Source organism: Osmerus eperlanus, chromosome 26, assembly GCF_963692335.1.
Source record: "Osmerus eperlanus chromosome 26, fOsmEpe2.1, whole genome shotgun sequence".
Classification (NCBI taxonomy): Eukaryota; Metazoa; Chordata; class Actinopteri; order Osmeriformes; family Osmeridae; genus Osmerus; species Osmerus eperlanus.
In genome coordinates, this window is record NC_085043.1 from 6,291,679 (window position 1) to 6,307,611 (window position 15,933).

General features: G+C 50.5%; 1 protein-coding gene across 1 annotated transcript in view; it reads left to right on the forward strand.

The window, feature by feature from the left end:
• The first annotated feature begins 472 nt into the window (after positions 1–472).
• ptprfa (protein tyrosine phosphatase receptor type Fa) overlaps positions 473–15,933 on the forward strand; it is an 85,275-nt gene continuing 69,814 nt past the window's right edge. Inside the window, 2 exon segments of the mRNA XM_062452237.1 lie at positions 473–571; positions 7,887–8,084. Coding sequence (XP_062308221.1) covers positions 473–571; positions 7,887–8,084 — 297 coding nt within the window.

Below are 15,933 nucleotides of genomic sequence, written 5' to 3' on the forward strand. Positions count from 1 at the left end.
CAATCTTAACCAAATTAGTTAATTGTGAGCTGCAAGCAGTAAATGAGAGTGACAGTAAATGACTGTAAGACTATTCCGGAACTTGACTTGATATGTCTTTTGAAACCAATTGGAAAATGAAACGCCAAGGGTGTGGCAGGTTTCTACCACTTTATCCCTCTCTCTCTTTGTTTCTCTCTCTCTGTTCCTCTCTCGTTCACTCTCTCTCTCTCTTTCCCTCTCTGTCTTTGTTCTCTCTCTCTCTCTCTCTCTCTCTCTATTCCTGTCTCTCGGTGTCTCTCCGTCGCTCTCCCTCTCTCCTTGTTTTCCTCTGTCTCTCTCTCTCTCCTGGGGACTCCTGGTGGTGGGTGCTCAGACCACCTGCTGTGATGGGCCAGACTGTAAACATCCCCCTCGCCCCTTCCCCCCACTCCCGCCAGCGGTGGACGATGTGGGTGTTATGAATCACCCCCCGTCAATATCATCATGGTGGATGGCGGTGGAGTGCGGACTGGGCGCTCTGAGCTCGGAACTAATTGTCGCCGATGAATACCCTCTGATGTCTCTGGAGTTCGCGAGGGCTTTCGACTCGGTGAGAGGCATAATGCCGCATAATGCCACAACCCCCGGCCTCGTCACCGAATCACGTATTGTGTACAGTCATTGTGAATATTAGCTGCAAAGCACATCCCCCATGTCTGTTAACACCCAACCCCCTTCCTCCCTCCCCCCACCCAGCCAGAGAACACACACACACACACACTCCTCATCAGTGTTATTGCCCTCGGTGTTTTGGGTTTCCATGCCTACTAACTGTTCCTGAGAGCCAACCAACGCACCCGAATGAATACCAATGTTGATACTTAGCAACGTAGATCTCAAGGTTAGGGTCCCTTGATGAGCTGAATATCAATATTTTCCTCCGGAATTAATTGATTTCATAGCTTTTCCCTGTTTATGAGTGATTGAGGAATCAGGAATCAACAGACTAGTAGAGATTAGTGTCATGATGACTAGAGTGTAGGCTCTCCGGGACTGTGTGTGTGTGTGTGTGTGTGTGTGTGTGCATGTGTGTAATGGTCCATCCGAGAAGATCTTCAACAGACAGAGAGCTAACAGGAAAGATTTCAGACCCTTAATGATGCCTTTGGCATGCTAGGGAGGCCGCATTTGTAATTAAAGCAAGGAAATGTTAATGCGTTCTCTGAGAGATAATAGCCCATCCCTCCATGACTCACACACATTCAGTTTGCTCTCGGTAACCTCATATAGCGACGCCCACACATGCGGTCCACGCTCCTTCCATCGACTAAGCTTGCGCGTTCGACACGGCATCAGGCTGTTTACCACCCGAGTTGAGCACCACGCCACCGGTGACCTTCCTGCGCCGTTCCTGAACGTCAAGGCTACCTTTGCACGGCGGGGCTCTCCCTCCCGTCCCGGCTTTCTACACGGGCGGCGGAGCGTCTCGTTATTGTGGTTCCTCGGGGGAGAAATCGCCAGAATGTTTTCGAAGGCTCTGGGTTCTCCCTCGTTCTGCTCGCGTCTTCCCGCTGGCTTCAGAACCAACACGGGGAATTAACACAGCGGAGTCGGCGAGAGCGACGAGGCTGGGGCCTCGTAACGAGGGGGACTCTGAGGAGGGGGGCGCCGGGGGTAAAAACAACAGCCATCACAGGAGCAGCATGTGATGCACTCAGACGCATTTGGGCGCCATTTGCGGGAGTGCGTTTGTGTGCGCACATAAACCTCCATTTCCCAGACTCCAATACATTATGCTGGGAAAGTGAGAAAGTGAATAAAATAGGCTAATCGTTTTGTTTTTCCGCCTTAGCTTCCTTAAGTCTAGCATTGTGGCAGTAGGGTACGCTAACTAATAGCTCCGGATCTTTCCGCCACCTGATTTACTTGAGACGTTGAGTGCCATTGCGCCGCTGTTCGTAACAATCCCGATGCCGAACGCGACCCCTCTTACTTCCTGCCGGGGCGCGTTCACACACAGCCCTCGCTGCGCCCTCGACGGCCTCTCAAGACAACGGAGCGAGCAGATGCTTCTCGGGGGGCCGCACCTAAGCGCCTTAAAAACACCGACTAATTTCCCTGCCTTAATTCAGCTATTTAAATGCATCTCCAGCGTTGTCGATACCTCCCGGGGTCGCTGATGAAAAAAGATTTGTCGTTGCCGCTCTCCAAAACGCCCGCGCATCCTCTGCACCTAAGAGACTAACATGCAAAGTCAGCCAAGTCGGTGGAATAGAGAACGTTCATTGTTTCCCAAACCCCCCCACCCCCATCCTCGCTCTATCCTTCCTCCTCTCCCTTCCTCCCTCTCTCTAAACCCTTGACACATACTGTACGTCCACAAGACGCATGCAGGCGCCGACACACCGGAATTCACATCACACGCGCGGAAAACAGTGTGTTGCTGGGTTTTACTCTCGCACCCACAATCGTTGCCTAAGCTATTACCAGCCATATTGACAAGCAGCGGTTGTGATCTCACTAAGAGGAAGCTATCGGCATCTCTGTTCCTGCAGAAAGCTTAGTGGGCAAGGCATCCCTAATCTTCCTACAGACCATTTCAATTCCTAACAAAAGCTTCTTTTTTTTTTTCTTTTTTTTCATAGCCTCCAGTAATACAATTTTAGTTGGATAGGGTAGAGTCTTTCAAGGTTGTACACTATCTAGTGAAGGGAGCACTCTGTGTAATGGAATGAAAGTATGTTGCATGAGCGCTAGTGTAAACATGTTGTAATGTCGTGTAGGTGATGATCGGTACGGTCCGTAAATGGCTGTGCAGGCATTTGTGTATGCTCCACTCCCAGACCAAACAATGTGTACTCCAATCGTGTTTGGAACCCCTTACTAGTGTACATTCTCCTTAACTGAAGAGTGGATTTCCTCACTGTTATTTCAAATACCTGAGAGGAGTCTAACAGTGACTGGAGTTGTCTTGGCGAAGGATTCCCTTTCCTCACAGCAAACAACTTGAGGTGAAACGCTCAACACTTAAATTGGATTTCCAGGCCCCACGCGTGGTTAATGAAAGCCCAAACTATGGAAGAGTCATCACAGAGAGCTTCACGCCTGTAATCGTACGAGCAAGGCAGCTTCAGGTGGTCACGTTTCAAGGGGGGGGGGGGGGGGGGGACCAACAACTTGTTTGATGTTTCGTTCAAGCCCCTGTGAAATTGGTCGAATTCATCCAGCGGTAATCATAAATAATCTCTCAGTTTAACGCTAGGAGTTTGCTTTTGAAATGGTTTCCTCTGATATTAAGTTGAAACGGATCCTTGGGCCACCGGATCTGAATGATTCAGCGGGATTACAGGCAGGCTTTGTTTGAGTCGTGGTCGGACGTGAGCGAGAGATTGCTGATTTACTGGGGACTCTTATGGCACTTTGAGGCCTGTATTTTGGAAAGAAACACCACTCACTACAGTGATCCCCACGCCGCGCAACAACGCAGGGATGCATATTCAACAGCTCACACCAGGCCATTCTTTGAACCGCCCGCAAACGAAAACAATTGCATTCTTGTAAGGGTGGCTTCGTGTTCGGAGGGGAAGTGATTCAAAGTGCTGTTCCCTGAACACTGCATGTGGGCCACGTCTTGTTCCGAGTCGTTCGCATTCCGAGTTAATTGCGGTACTTCTGTTTCGTTTCATAAACTCTGGACATTGAAGTTCCAGGACCCCCCCCACACACGCGCACACACACACACACACACACACACACTGATTGTGCGGTGATGCTATGCTAATAGCTTTGTTCTCTGCTTTGGATAATGCTGAAATCTGTCGTATCCATCAGTTAAGTATCGTTGCGCTCCACACATTAGCGAAATTGCGTTGTCGTCATAGCCATGCTTGAAAGTATGCCACGGTAATGGCCCAAGATAATATGGAAAAATTGACTCTTTCCAACGGCTAGGCTAAGTGCATGAGGGTAAGTAACCCTCCCTTGTTATTGAAGGTTGATACGTCAAACAAACGGCATTGCATTTGTTTGTGTTTGGATGCGGAGCCATGACAATCCCCGGCCTGAGTTTCTGGCTGAAGGCGCTTTTCATTTGAATACTTCCCCCGTTCCCCTCCTTAAATAAACAGCGGTGCCGCGCGTCTAACACTGTTGATCGCTCCGCCTTTCATCCCATTGTGATTGGAACACGGTGTCGCAGAGCTGCGTGCGTTCGGTGGGAAAAACATCCTCCCTCCGACAGCTGTGTGGCTTGTTCAGTGACTTTATTTGTTTCCAGTCAAATAAGCTGGGCTCCCCTCCCCCCCCCCCCTCGGTCTGTAGGTTTCCTACGTGTTTGTTGTCACTCTGCCGGCTGCTGAATAGGAGTGGGCGGGGGGGGGGGGGGGTAAGTGTGAGGAGTCAGGCTCTACCTGTGTAGAATTGAACCCTCGAGAGTCCCACCCATTGGCCAGGCCCCGGTAGCCCCACCCCCCCCAACCCCAACCCCTCAGGTGTAACTTAACACCTGCGACTTTACATGTCGAGATTGGCTCTGCCTGTGCTGGCCCCGCTCAGAGGGCTATTCACCACGAACCCAGGAGGGATCGGCACCACTGACCCCGGCACGACTCCCCACCTCCCCACCCCGACACACCCCGACACACACACCCACACCCACCCCCGCCGGAGGGACCTGAGGGCGGCCACACAGCCAGAGGGGGCCCCTGCTTTTAGACGAGTCAGACCGGAGAAGCAGAGTAGCTCAGTCTTAGTTGCCACTCTCCCCCTCCACCTGCAGCAGCCCAGCCCCAAACAGTCCCGGCTTCCCAGTCTCCCTCTCTCTCTCTCTCTCTCTCTCTCTCTCTCTCTCTCTCTCTCTCTGAGGCGGACGATCCGAAGCGCTCTGCTTCTGGAGCTCGGACCCAGAATGTGATGTGCCTCTGAGGAATAACTTTCCAAGACTTTCTTCTTCCTTTTAAATTTGTTTTTTCGTTTTTTGTTTTTTTTGTTCGTGTTTTTTTCTTTAAAGGATCTCTAGAGCTGTTTACTTTTCCTTTGGATTTGGATATGGGTAAGTGGACCTCTTAACCCATGGCTGAAAAGTTTCTTTCTTTCTTGGGTCTAATGTCTTTTTGGACTGAAAAACGTACAATTCATGAAACAAACAGTTTATGGAAAGGGATGACTCTAAATGACCAACTATGTCAGTATGTTTGATATAGGCTGCCTAAAGTCTCTGTAATCCTGGTCTTAAATGTGTTGATTAGCGGTGATATCAGCAACGCACGACCACCTGGTTCGCTTGACCCCCCCCACCCCCCACCCCCACACACAAACACACACGCACATACTCAGTGCAATACAGCTTAAAGCATCCCTCAAGTGTCTGCCTGGAGCTCCCAGCGTTGCGTTGGTGTCACCACGAGGTATAGAGTCTCTCGCATTCTTCCCTCGCCTTTGTCCTCTCACAAGACCACTTTCAAAACTGGAAAAACCAAAATACGTATTATGGAAGTTTTATCTTCTTAATTTGCTGAGTGAAGGCACATTTCAGAGGAATTCATTTCCAGAACAGTCCTGCTTCTGTTGCTTTAATTATTCTCAAGAGGCCGACAATTATTTCCTTAAAATTCTTTTTATTAGGATTTCGTTTTTGGGGGGAGTGAGTTTTTGTTTTAATGAGTGAGTTTATTTTGTGAATAGAAAATACTCACTGAGATTTCATGCATTATACATTCAGTGGATGTATGACTGTTACGATGCTAAATGAATACTTTAACAAACCTGCATTATTAAACCGAACAGGCAAACCAGAGGTGTCCCATTGTGACAGGTCGCCCTGAACAAGCTAGTCTGTCTTACTTTGTTCATCGGAGAACTGTGGACCTCTCTGGGGAGCGATTACATTTCTGCCAGATAGGCTTAGGTCTTTCAACCGGGACATTGTCCCCCGCCTAATCCCACACTACCTCCACAGTCTCTTAGTCATTCATTTAGAGAAGTCGCCGTTCACCTCTGTCTGTCTGGCCTACATGTTGCTGCACCTTGCTCTCGGGGCCGCGACACACAGGAAGCCCCCCTTCCCACCACCGCCCCCCCCCCCCCCAGATACCCGTGCCACGGTATGAAAGCAACGAAAGAGAAAGGGAAGACGAAGGGAGAACAAAGCGAGATATTATGTCTCCGAGCAGAGAGAGAGAGGAGGGAAAGAAGGTTTCGGTGAAGTCTGAACAGGCAGGAGGGGAAAGCGGAGGGGAGGGGGGGGGGGGGGGGAGTCCATCTACACCGCCACACCCCCCTCGAGATGGGCAGCTCAGCTGGGCCATTGTTCCGCTGCCTCCCAGGGTCTTCACCTCAGTGCCGGAGGTTGCCCCCTCCCCCTCCCACCTGTTGACCCTCACATTCTGGGCTTTACGATTGGAGGGGAGGGGGTTGGGGTGGAGGGGGAGAAGGAGGGGGGGGTCTCCTGCCTCCTCCCTCCAGCCCCCCTTCCTCGGTCACAACCCCCCCCGGCGTCCGCAGTCTGCCTCGGCCGGCGCCACACGTTGGAATCCGAGAAAGGGCTTTGCTCGCCGCAGGTTAATTGCCTCCGAGATTCCTACGCTAATGGAGCTAATCCCGTCTTTGTGCGGTTCGCGGATTTGAGCTGTTTTTTTTTTGGGGGGGGGGGCCCGTTGTTGTGTTGTAGCGGATATGAATTGATTGTTGTGGAAGCGGTTGCTCACACTCTGCCTCCGTGTTTGGGTGGATGTGTCCCACCGCAGAGCCGCTGGCGAGAGCAGTCGTCTGAGGAACACAAAAGACGCGCTCGCGCGCTCTCTGCCCGCAAAAGCTCTCGCACTTGAGCACACGGCCAAAATGCACGCACGCGAGCATAACGCAAACACACACCGAACACACACACTGACAATCTATACCCAGTATAGATTGCAGCCCTGGGTTTTATGTGTAACATTTTATCACAGTTGGACGTGCACCAAACCCAAGCTCCCGTAACACCAGTAATTTTGTTTCCTTATGAAGGGGAGGATTTCTGTTTATGTTCTCGTCTCTTTGAAGTGTGGGATTCAAAGTCCTTTCCTCCACGGCAAGCTTTAGAAGAGGAGTTCAAAATAGATGGAATTTAATTACTGTTTGATTCTCAAGCCTCAGTTGCTTCGGGTGTCACCCGAAGATGGTGCCTGTGCGTGCATGTGTGTGTGTGTGTGTGACTCCTGGGGTAACTTAATCTCCCTCAACCTCAGCTCTTTGTGTGGCCACGTCGTGACATTTGAAATGCTGGCCGCCTTCACTCCGTAATCTTTCCTTCTATGGTGAATATGGTGTTTTTGTTCTGATATATATATATTTGTTTTTCTTCTTCTTCATTTAGAACCAGCACAGCGAATCTGTGCCAACCATTTAGTTAGCAGGTGTATTTTCAAACACGAGGACCATTTTAATTGGCACTTCCCTCAATCCTTCTCTCTCTCAGAGGCCCATTAAGCACATTTATTATTACACATTCTCGGCGACCTTATTGATCGGCGTAACGTTGGGTTCAAATCCTCTGCGGCATCATGGGATGGATGGGGTCTCGGGCTGCTCGCTTTCCGTCGGAGCGTCCGTGAAGTTCCCGGGGGTCGGGCGCGCCCCGGGGTTGACTGGCGCGCCGACTGGAGCTCTGGGGACGAGTCCGAACAAGTCTCCGGAGCCTGCACGGGTGGAACAAGCATGACTGTTGTGACAGGAGTTATAGCCTGAGACGGGCCCTATGCACCTTCTGCCTCACAAAGCACAGCGGACCCGGGAAAACCCAGTTGACGCACGAAAAAAAGGAAAACGGCAAAGCATCTCGCCACGGGATGCGTCTGCCCAGCGTTCGTGGATATGGAGATGCGCTGTGCGTATCAAACTGTAAATGCCACCTCTCCGTGTGATTGAACAAAACGCCCTCGTTGTGAAAGTTTAAGTATGCTAAGTGGAGATGGCGTGGGGGGGGGGGGGATCGTCTGGCTTTCGGTGACACCTCGGTGGCGTCGAAGGCCCGCGTGGGAGCGGTCCGTGTCACCGGGATCGTGACGCGAGCCTCCTGGAGGGACGCCGAGAAGGGAATGTGTCACTCGGCCCTGCGTGACCAGTTGGAGGGGGAAGTCTGTGACATGGTAGGGTTGGGGAGAGGAGAATTAGCGGTGTGGATTCAACGGTGTTTATGAACCCGGTTGGGCCCCCAGCTGTCGTGGCAGGAAATGTCAACGAAAAGGCCATGTCCGTGGCTCGAGGAGGGGGAGACAAGAAAAATCGAACAGCTGTCACAGCCGAAGAACCAGATTAGACAATCGAACCTTTTGACACCAACACACCTCATGACATGCTATGTCACCGAGTAGAACATGACATGTCCGGCATGACTTTTTTTGGTGTTAAAGGTCCACCTGTCTGAGGATGTCATGCAGACCACACCAGCAACACACCTTGAATCTGGGCCTCTTTTTCCCCCTGCCTCGCCCATGTACGGGGGAGTCAGGTGGCTGAGCGGTTAGGGAATCGGGCTAGTAATCAGAAGGTTGCTGGTTCGATTCCCGGCCGTGCCAATGACGTTGTGTCCTTGGGCAAGGCACTTCACCCTACTTGCCTCAGGGGGAATGTCCCTGTACTTACTGTAAGTCGCTCTGGATAAGAGCGTCTGTTAAATGACTAAATGTAAATGTAAATGTACAAAGTGACAACTTTCACATGCAAAGCAGGCATAACCATTCTTTTTCCGGTCCGCGCGTGCGGTCGAATCCTCTGAGTCGCTGCTCTTACACATCTATCTCGCCCTCCCCGCACAGCGGTAGCCAAAGGTGATAAAGCGCCATTCTCCCTTTTGAGAGGCATGGCACTGTGACGTTTGCCTGAGTTCATTTTAATTGCTTCCTTTAGTTATCAGGCTAAACGATCTGCCATGGTTCTGTTTGTGCTGAATGAATAACAAAAGGCATGTAACACACTGACTTGATTCGTACGTTCGCCACTGATTCCTCTCGTTCTCCTGTCCAGGTTCCGGCTGTGCACTGTGCTCTCATGCAGGCCATCGTCGTAGCACGCAGCCTTGGGAAGGGACAGTTTGTCTCCCACAGCCAGGCAGACAGAACTCGCAAAGTTGACTGTCGCTGCGAATGTCGTTTCTTGGCACAATTAGTTTCGCCCTTGCTTTCAGGCCGGTTTCTACAGAAACATTGCGGCGTCGAAGGAACTTCGGGTTCCTTCAGACAAAGAGGGAAAGCAGTCCTCAGCGGTGTGTGTTCTTTGGACCTTCATTCGAAAGGTTGTGCAGCAGCCTTCGAACATGGCTGTCAAATGCAAAAGCCATTGTCCCTCTTAGTCCTGCAAGACTTTCAGTGTTTCCAATGGACTGTATTGTCTCATGTGCAAGCTGTGCAAATGGTTTTTCTTTTTTATATCTAAATTTGGCTTAATTTATCCTCAGCTAGGAATAAATTAGGCAGAAAGCATTCATTTTTCAACGTAATTGATTAGGACGTTGGATGTCAGTCCTTCGGAATTAATCAAATGATTGATACGATTTGTGATTGATGGGAACACGCTTTAATCATGTTCTGCTAATGCAACAATGTTTTTTGAAGGGCATATCCTCTCGCTCTGGCAGCCGACTGACGCCTAGTGCTCCCCCCCCCCCCCCCATCCCCCCGTGCAGTTTTCTGAGCCACTGGTAACCAAATCAAGAAGGAACCTGTCCAGCATCTTGTGTCTGTCTGTCTACTCTGAGGAGCTGTAGACCTGCCAATCACATGTCATCTGCTACATGTTCTACAGCTTTCACCCAACCTTTTACGATAGGGATTTTTGAATTGAGAGAGAGAGAGAGAGAGAGAGACAGAGAGAGAGAGAGACAGAGAGAGAGAGAGAGAGAGAGAGAGAGAGAGAGAGAGAGAGAGAGAGAGAGAGAGAGAGAGAGAGAGCAGAGGATAATGACAAGAGTTACAGTAGCTAACAACTGTCTGAAACAGAACATTGTTCTGCTGACTCTAGGTAACTGATAGTCTGAGAGTCTCTTAATCCTGTCTGGGCCAACCTGATGGAGGGCCAGAGGGAGAGGTGGGAAAGAGGGAGAGAGAGAGAGAGAGGAGGGGTGTGTGTGTGGGGGGGGGGGTAGTAGAGAGGAGTTGGGCGGCCTCTAGGGCACACGAGCCTCTGTTTAAGAGCTGCATCCCCCATAACTCAAGTCTCGTTAAACAGTTGAGAGCGGGAACTCATAAATGCAAATTTGGTGAAAATGAAGTTGGTTTTCCCATAATTTTATATAGATATTTATAGCTTCAGCCTTTTTGGTGGGGCTTTATTGATATAGCTAGAGACATTATGAGGCAGACAGGAAAACAGGGAGAGAGGGAGGGGGAGACATGGAGGAAATTGCCAGAACCGGAATCAAAGCCGTAACGGTACGTGCTCGACTCGGTGAACCACCTCGGCCACCTTCCCCATTTTCCAGAATGTTCTTGACAACCTCCACTTGTATTGGCCACGTGCCCAGCAGAGACGTGTGAAGCAGTCGCTAGTCCAGAGCCCTCGCGGTTGCCCCCCTCATCCTCGATGTATGACTTCACCCTTGCGCATCGCTCTTATCTTTCTGGACTTTGGACCAGAACGGAAGGACAGCAGACTAAGACCCAGTAAAGCCAAACTCCTAACGCGACTCACAGGCTGACTGGATTTGGAGTCTGGCTGAAGCTTTCGCTGGCGGTCTGTCACAGAGACTGCGGTGGTGTTGAAGAACTCATTAGCATAGCAGAGCACTTCCATTCAGGAGTGCGTTTGAATTTCACCTCGATACTTCCACCGGGTTAATCCCGACCTTGGTTGGGCTGCCCCTGGTGTCCGGGGGGGATTGATCCTTGGATAACCTACTTGACTAATAGCTTACTATCCAACGTCGATGATGTTAAACTGGATTGACTTACCATTTCCATGTACGACATGATATGCAGATGTGCTAGTTCATTTTTGCAGGTATGTGAACTTGTCTGTAACCGAGGGTTGAACCTTAATTATCATTTTAATAGCAGTTTAAAGTAGTGATTGCCTGCAATCTGAATTCCTCCCCATTCAATGATAAAATGGAAATTCATTTGACCCAAGTTGAAATATTGTCCTTTGCATATATTAATACATTATCAAATATAAACTGATGACTAAATCCTAATTGAAATATTTCTCCTGAGATACTGTATGGTGATCATGAAGCATAGATTATAACTGCAATTAAAGCAAGGACGTAGCCACGGAGTCAACATTGGGGGGGACACATTTTTTTTTAATGATAATTTCGGACAGCGTGCGTTGCCTGTCGTAGCGTATCACATTTATATTTTATATAAATATATTGGGGGGGACATTTTGACCAGATTTGAATATTGGGGGGGGTTGTGTCCCCCCCCAAGATTACGGCCTTGAATTAAAGGGATTTCAGGGATATTTCTTACTTTCTTTGAAGCGCTTTCTGCTCCAGCAAATTTGGAGCCCACAAAGTAATATGTTGGCACTTCTTTTGTTGTTTAAGGAGTCTTTTCAGAAACCGTAAGAGGTGTTGCATAGACATAAACATTTTGCAGTACACTTCTTTCATGTTTGGAATGGAATTCACTCCACACCTATATCGGCACACTGTGTGAATCTCATGAAAGAGCTGAATGCGCCGCGGAGGCAATTTCTTTACTTTGTCTTTTTGTTTGATTTGCTCATTAGAACTTCAGCATGATTACGGCACATTTTGCTGTCACTCTGACAATGTTTCGCTGATGTTTTGTCCCATGTTCTGATGGTAATGAAGCTCTCTACAAAGCATTGGGATGCTAATTGCCTCTTTTGTCAAGAGAGAGATTTTTTTGTGTAAACCTTCTCGAGGGTCCGCTTGGTAATTAAGTCGTATTCATGTCCACAGTGGTCCAACCATCTCTGAAAGTGTACCTGCCAGAGGGGTTTGTATGGGTTATTGATGGTATGTCTGTGTGTGTGTGTGTGTGTTAATAGCCATGGATCTAAGTGGCTTCACTTGCTGCCATATAGAGTAAGAGAGCGAGAGAGAGAACACTATAGAAAAGGGGGAAGGAGAAAAGAGCTTTCTTCCCCGTCTGCGTACGTTTGTGTGGTGGTGGGACACGCACACACACACACACACACACACACCCCACAGGAAGTGATCAGTCGCTCGCCCAGGAAATACCACCGCTACTCCTTCCGCGACCGGCGTTTTGGAACTCCACATTCTCACTCGGATGAATTATTCGGGGCAGCGTGCGACAGAGCCGTCTTTGGATGTCTTGCCCTGGCCTGTTGTGACTGTATTCTGGCCCCGGTGTTTGGTCAGGGCAGGCGAGGTGGCAGGTCGGTGACGACCCGCTGTCTTCCCCAGTCTCCAGGTCCGTGGACGGGGGGGGACGGGGGGGGGCCGTCACCACCACCCCTCTTCTCTTCTGCTCCCTGACAGCCCCTGATGGAGATAGATGCCACTCCTTCTCCCTCAGAGGAGAGAGGCATACAGGGTTGGGGCCTTCCAGGCTATCAAGACTGCCACTAACCTCCCCGTCCTCAGCGTGATCGAGGGGCGTTCTGCGGGGGCCTCCCCCCCAGGGGGGCCTCATTGAGACTGTACGGTCCTCCAAACAAACGACTGACAGGTCGGCGCGACCCCTCGCTGCGCGCGCCGCGGCCGCTACTCACCGCTCTCTCTTTAGCCGGTGACAGCCTAGTATTACTGTCACAGTTTTTTTTTTTGCTACCAGACCCCCCCTACCCCTCCCCTCTCTCTCCCCAATCCCTAAAATGGTGCTTCAGTCCTGTTTGGGGGATTTGCGGACGATAGGCCGTGCGATAGCTTGGCTTTGCTGGGCCTTCTCGCTCACCGCGGCGCAGCGGAGCGGAGAGACTCGGGCGTCCATAGATCCTTCTCCCCCCTTTCATTTCAGTTGGATGCATCTATTCATCCTGCCTTTGATTCATTTTCATCCCACGCTGCTTTCAGCGGTTCTTTATTTGTTGTTGTTTACCAGTAATGCGCACACGCTTGGCGGCGTTCCCTCTTGCTGTCGATCTGACATAGGACCGACTGTGATCTCAGTGACAGTCATGTGACTTACCCTCTTCTCCACATTAGGGGCGTTCGACATGGACTGCGGCTGCATGAAACGACCGGCGAGAGTAGCCGCTTGCAGTCGGGGAGGAGTTGAAAACGGCTCTGTGAAGTCGGACATTCCAGCTTCTCGTGGTTTGCTGCGTTGACGTTAGTCATGGCCGATCAAGCGCTGTTTGCTTACTTTACTTTATTTATAATTAAACTTAGTCTTTCCGTTAATGAAGGGGCGGACTAAAACCCTTTCTTTAACACATTTTTTATTCAATTAAACAGTTTGGTCCTGATTTGAGCGTTGGCGAAACTGAAGGTGTGAGAATAATTACAAAACGCGTCAAAGTTGTCGTGTGTGAGTCTGGCCAATCATGAAATAGCTGTGTCGTCATTAGAACCCGTGCAGTTGCTCTTGAGAAAATGCGCTCGGCTACACAACCGGCAGTTCTCGAATCGATCTCACGGTACTTTGATGGCTACGTCACAGTGACCTAGCCTTGGCGCCGTCTCAAGTCGGACAAAAAGTCTAACCAGAATTCACTGTTTCAAGTCAGCCGGCTGCAGCGCTGCATGAAGTCAGTCCATGTCGAACGCAGACCTGCCAACTCTCACGGTTTCGCCGTGTGACACACGCATTTCAACCATTTCTCACGCTCTCACGCCACACATTGTATATCTCACGCTGAAAAGGCAACGCCAAACAAGTAGCCAAGCTAACGTTGTAAACAGTAACGGACGAGGCGCAGGTTAACGGAGTGAAGCATCATTGACGCGCAAACAGCCGTGTAAACTCGCCTTAAGCTCGCGAAAGCTCGCCCAAGGGGGGGGGGGGGGGAGGGTGAAGCTTGCGATAGCTCGTCCGGGGGGGGGGGGGGGGGGGGGCATTGAGACGGTCGTTTTAATGGCAAAATGGCACGTCTTGATTGGCCGAGTCGGCTTCCTGAGCAAATTGATTGTGGCGCCTTAATGAATAGGACTGTCAGAAGCGTCAGATGAACGTTTTGCATGATGTGATTAAACTTCCACGGCTACTGTAAGGGCATCGGGATGAAATGAAATATCGCAGGGCATCCGATAATCAATGCGCCGACCCCTGCCTCTCAGAGCAAACACATTAACGATGGACAGGACTCTGGAGGAAGCCTATCCATCCTCCACACTCAGACAGCCGGGAGTCTGGAGAATTGTAAAGCAACGTCTAGATAACGCAGGAATCCACACGTTCGTCACCCACGCTGTTTGTTTTGGGGTTGCTGAGCTGATAACGGTACGATTGCAAGAGGAATGCGACCGTTGACAGCAGCAAAAGGGCATCCATTTTGCGCCCCGTCGTTGCTTATCAAGCACCGAGCAATGTTGCTCTGATGCCATTAAAAAAGGAAGACTCCACCACCGCAAGTATATCTATCTTTGGAATGTCAGTTTTATGATGTTTTGGAGTTCGACTTGTTGGCGGGTAATGGATTCGTTAGGCGCAGTAGCAAAGTAGCCTTTCCCATTATCTCCTGGCCCGTGAACAGTTTTATGACATCCGTACTCACTAACTGGCTGGGCTGAAAGCTGTGCATGTATGGATTAGCTGTTAGAGGCGTGCGTTTTGCCTTTCCCAACTCAGCACATCTGCCCGTATTTACAATGAAGGGATAAAGAGAATGATACATGTGTTGCACTCCAGGCACTATTTGACAAACATTAAACACTTTTACTAATATTGTGTCAGGGCTGGGTTTGTGCCAGCGCATGATTTGCTGCAGCTAATATACCAACTTGCGTTGGCTTAGAGTTTGAATCCTATTAGATGGTCATGAATCTCATTGTTACTTGGAAATATATCACCCCCGGAAATAGTTGAGCAACGTTGAGCTGGCAGTAATATATGACACCGGCTGACCACAACGCCCTTTCACATCTTCATGCTTTGTCTGAGCAGCCGCCTACCGTGCAGTCATGTAAGGACTCGTGCGTATTTTCGAACCCGCCATTAATCAGTCGGAATGTATGAGTGAGTATCGAGACAGCCGTTCATGTCGTGCGCTCACACCGTATACGTGGGTAGCGAACTAGCTGAAGCTTCATGGGGTTGGCAACGGGAAAATGTTGGGCGATTCACAATGATTAACAGTGACACGCTCCCTGGGTTTTTTCCCCTGTCCAATTAGTCTCGACAGACATTCACTTCCCCTTAGTGTGTTGTGTACGTTGTCTCAGTGCATTCCTAATTATGGTATTTGTCACAAGCTTTCGGCTGATAGGACCTGAAATTGGAGCTCCTTAAAAGTTCCTGCGGTAAGACAGTTTGTTTGGGTTGTGAAAATCTTCTGACCGGGCCGCTGGAGTCTGCTGTGGGCTCACGTACGCCTGTCGGTGTTGGTACCCCCAGTGGGCCCGTCTGATGACGGCTGTTTCTCTCTCCCCCAGCCGTCTGCTCCCGAGCCCGCCCGGCGACGGGAGCAGACGGCCCCGTCCCACATCAGATCATCGTTGAGGAGGCTTATTGATCCACCGCCCGGCCGGCATCGGGGGTGGGGGGGGGGGGGAGAGGAAGAGATCAAGAGAGCCGTGCTGCCGGCCATGACGGGCCCCCGTAATGAGGCCAGGGGGCCGGACCAGCCCGGTGTCCACCCACAGGGATCACCTGGTAATGAAGGCCCCCCCCCCTCCGCCAGCCCCCTCACACACACACACACACTGCCCTGCCACTTGTCACTCCTCACCCAACCCCCACCGTCCACCTCCCCGCTTCCACCTCATTAGTGTAATCGCACCATTAACTCCGGAGCCGATACTTTGCACTGGGGGGCAAAGTTATCTCATAAATCTTTGACAAGCTTTTCGCCGGCGTGCGTTGCGACAGTACGTCCTGTGGGGCTCGTCGCTTCGCTCCCGGA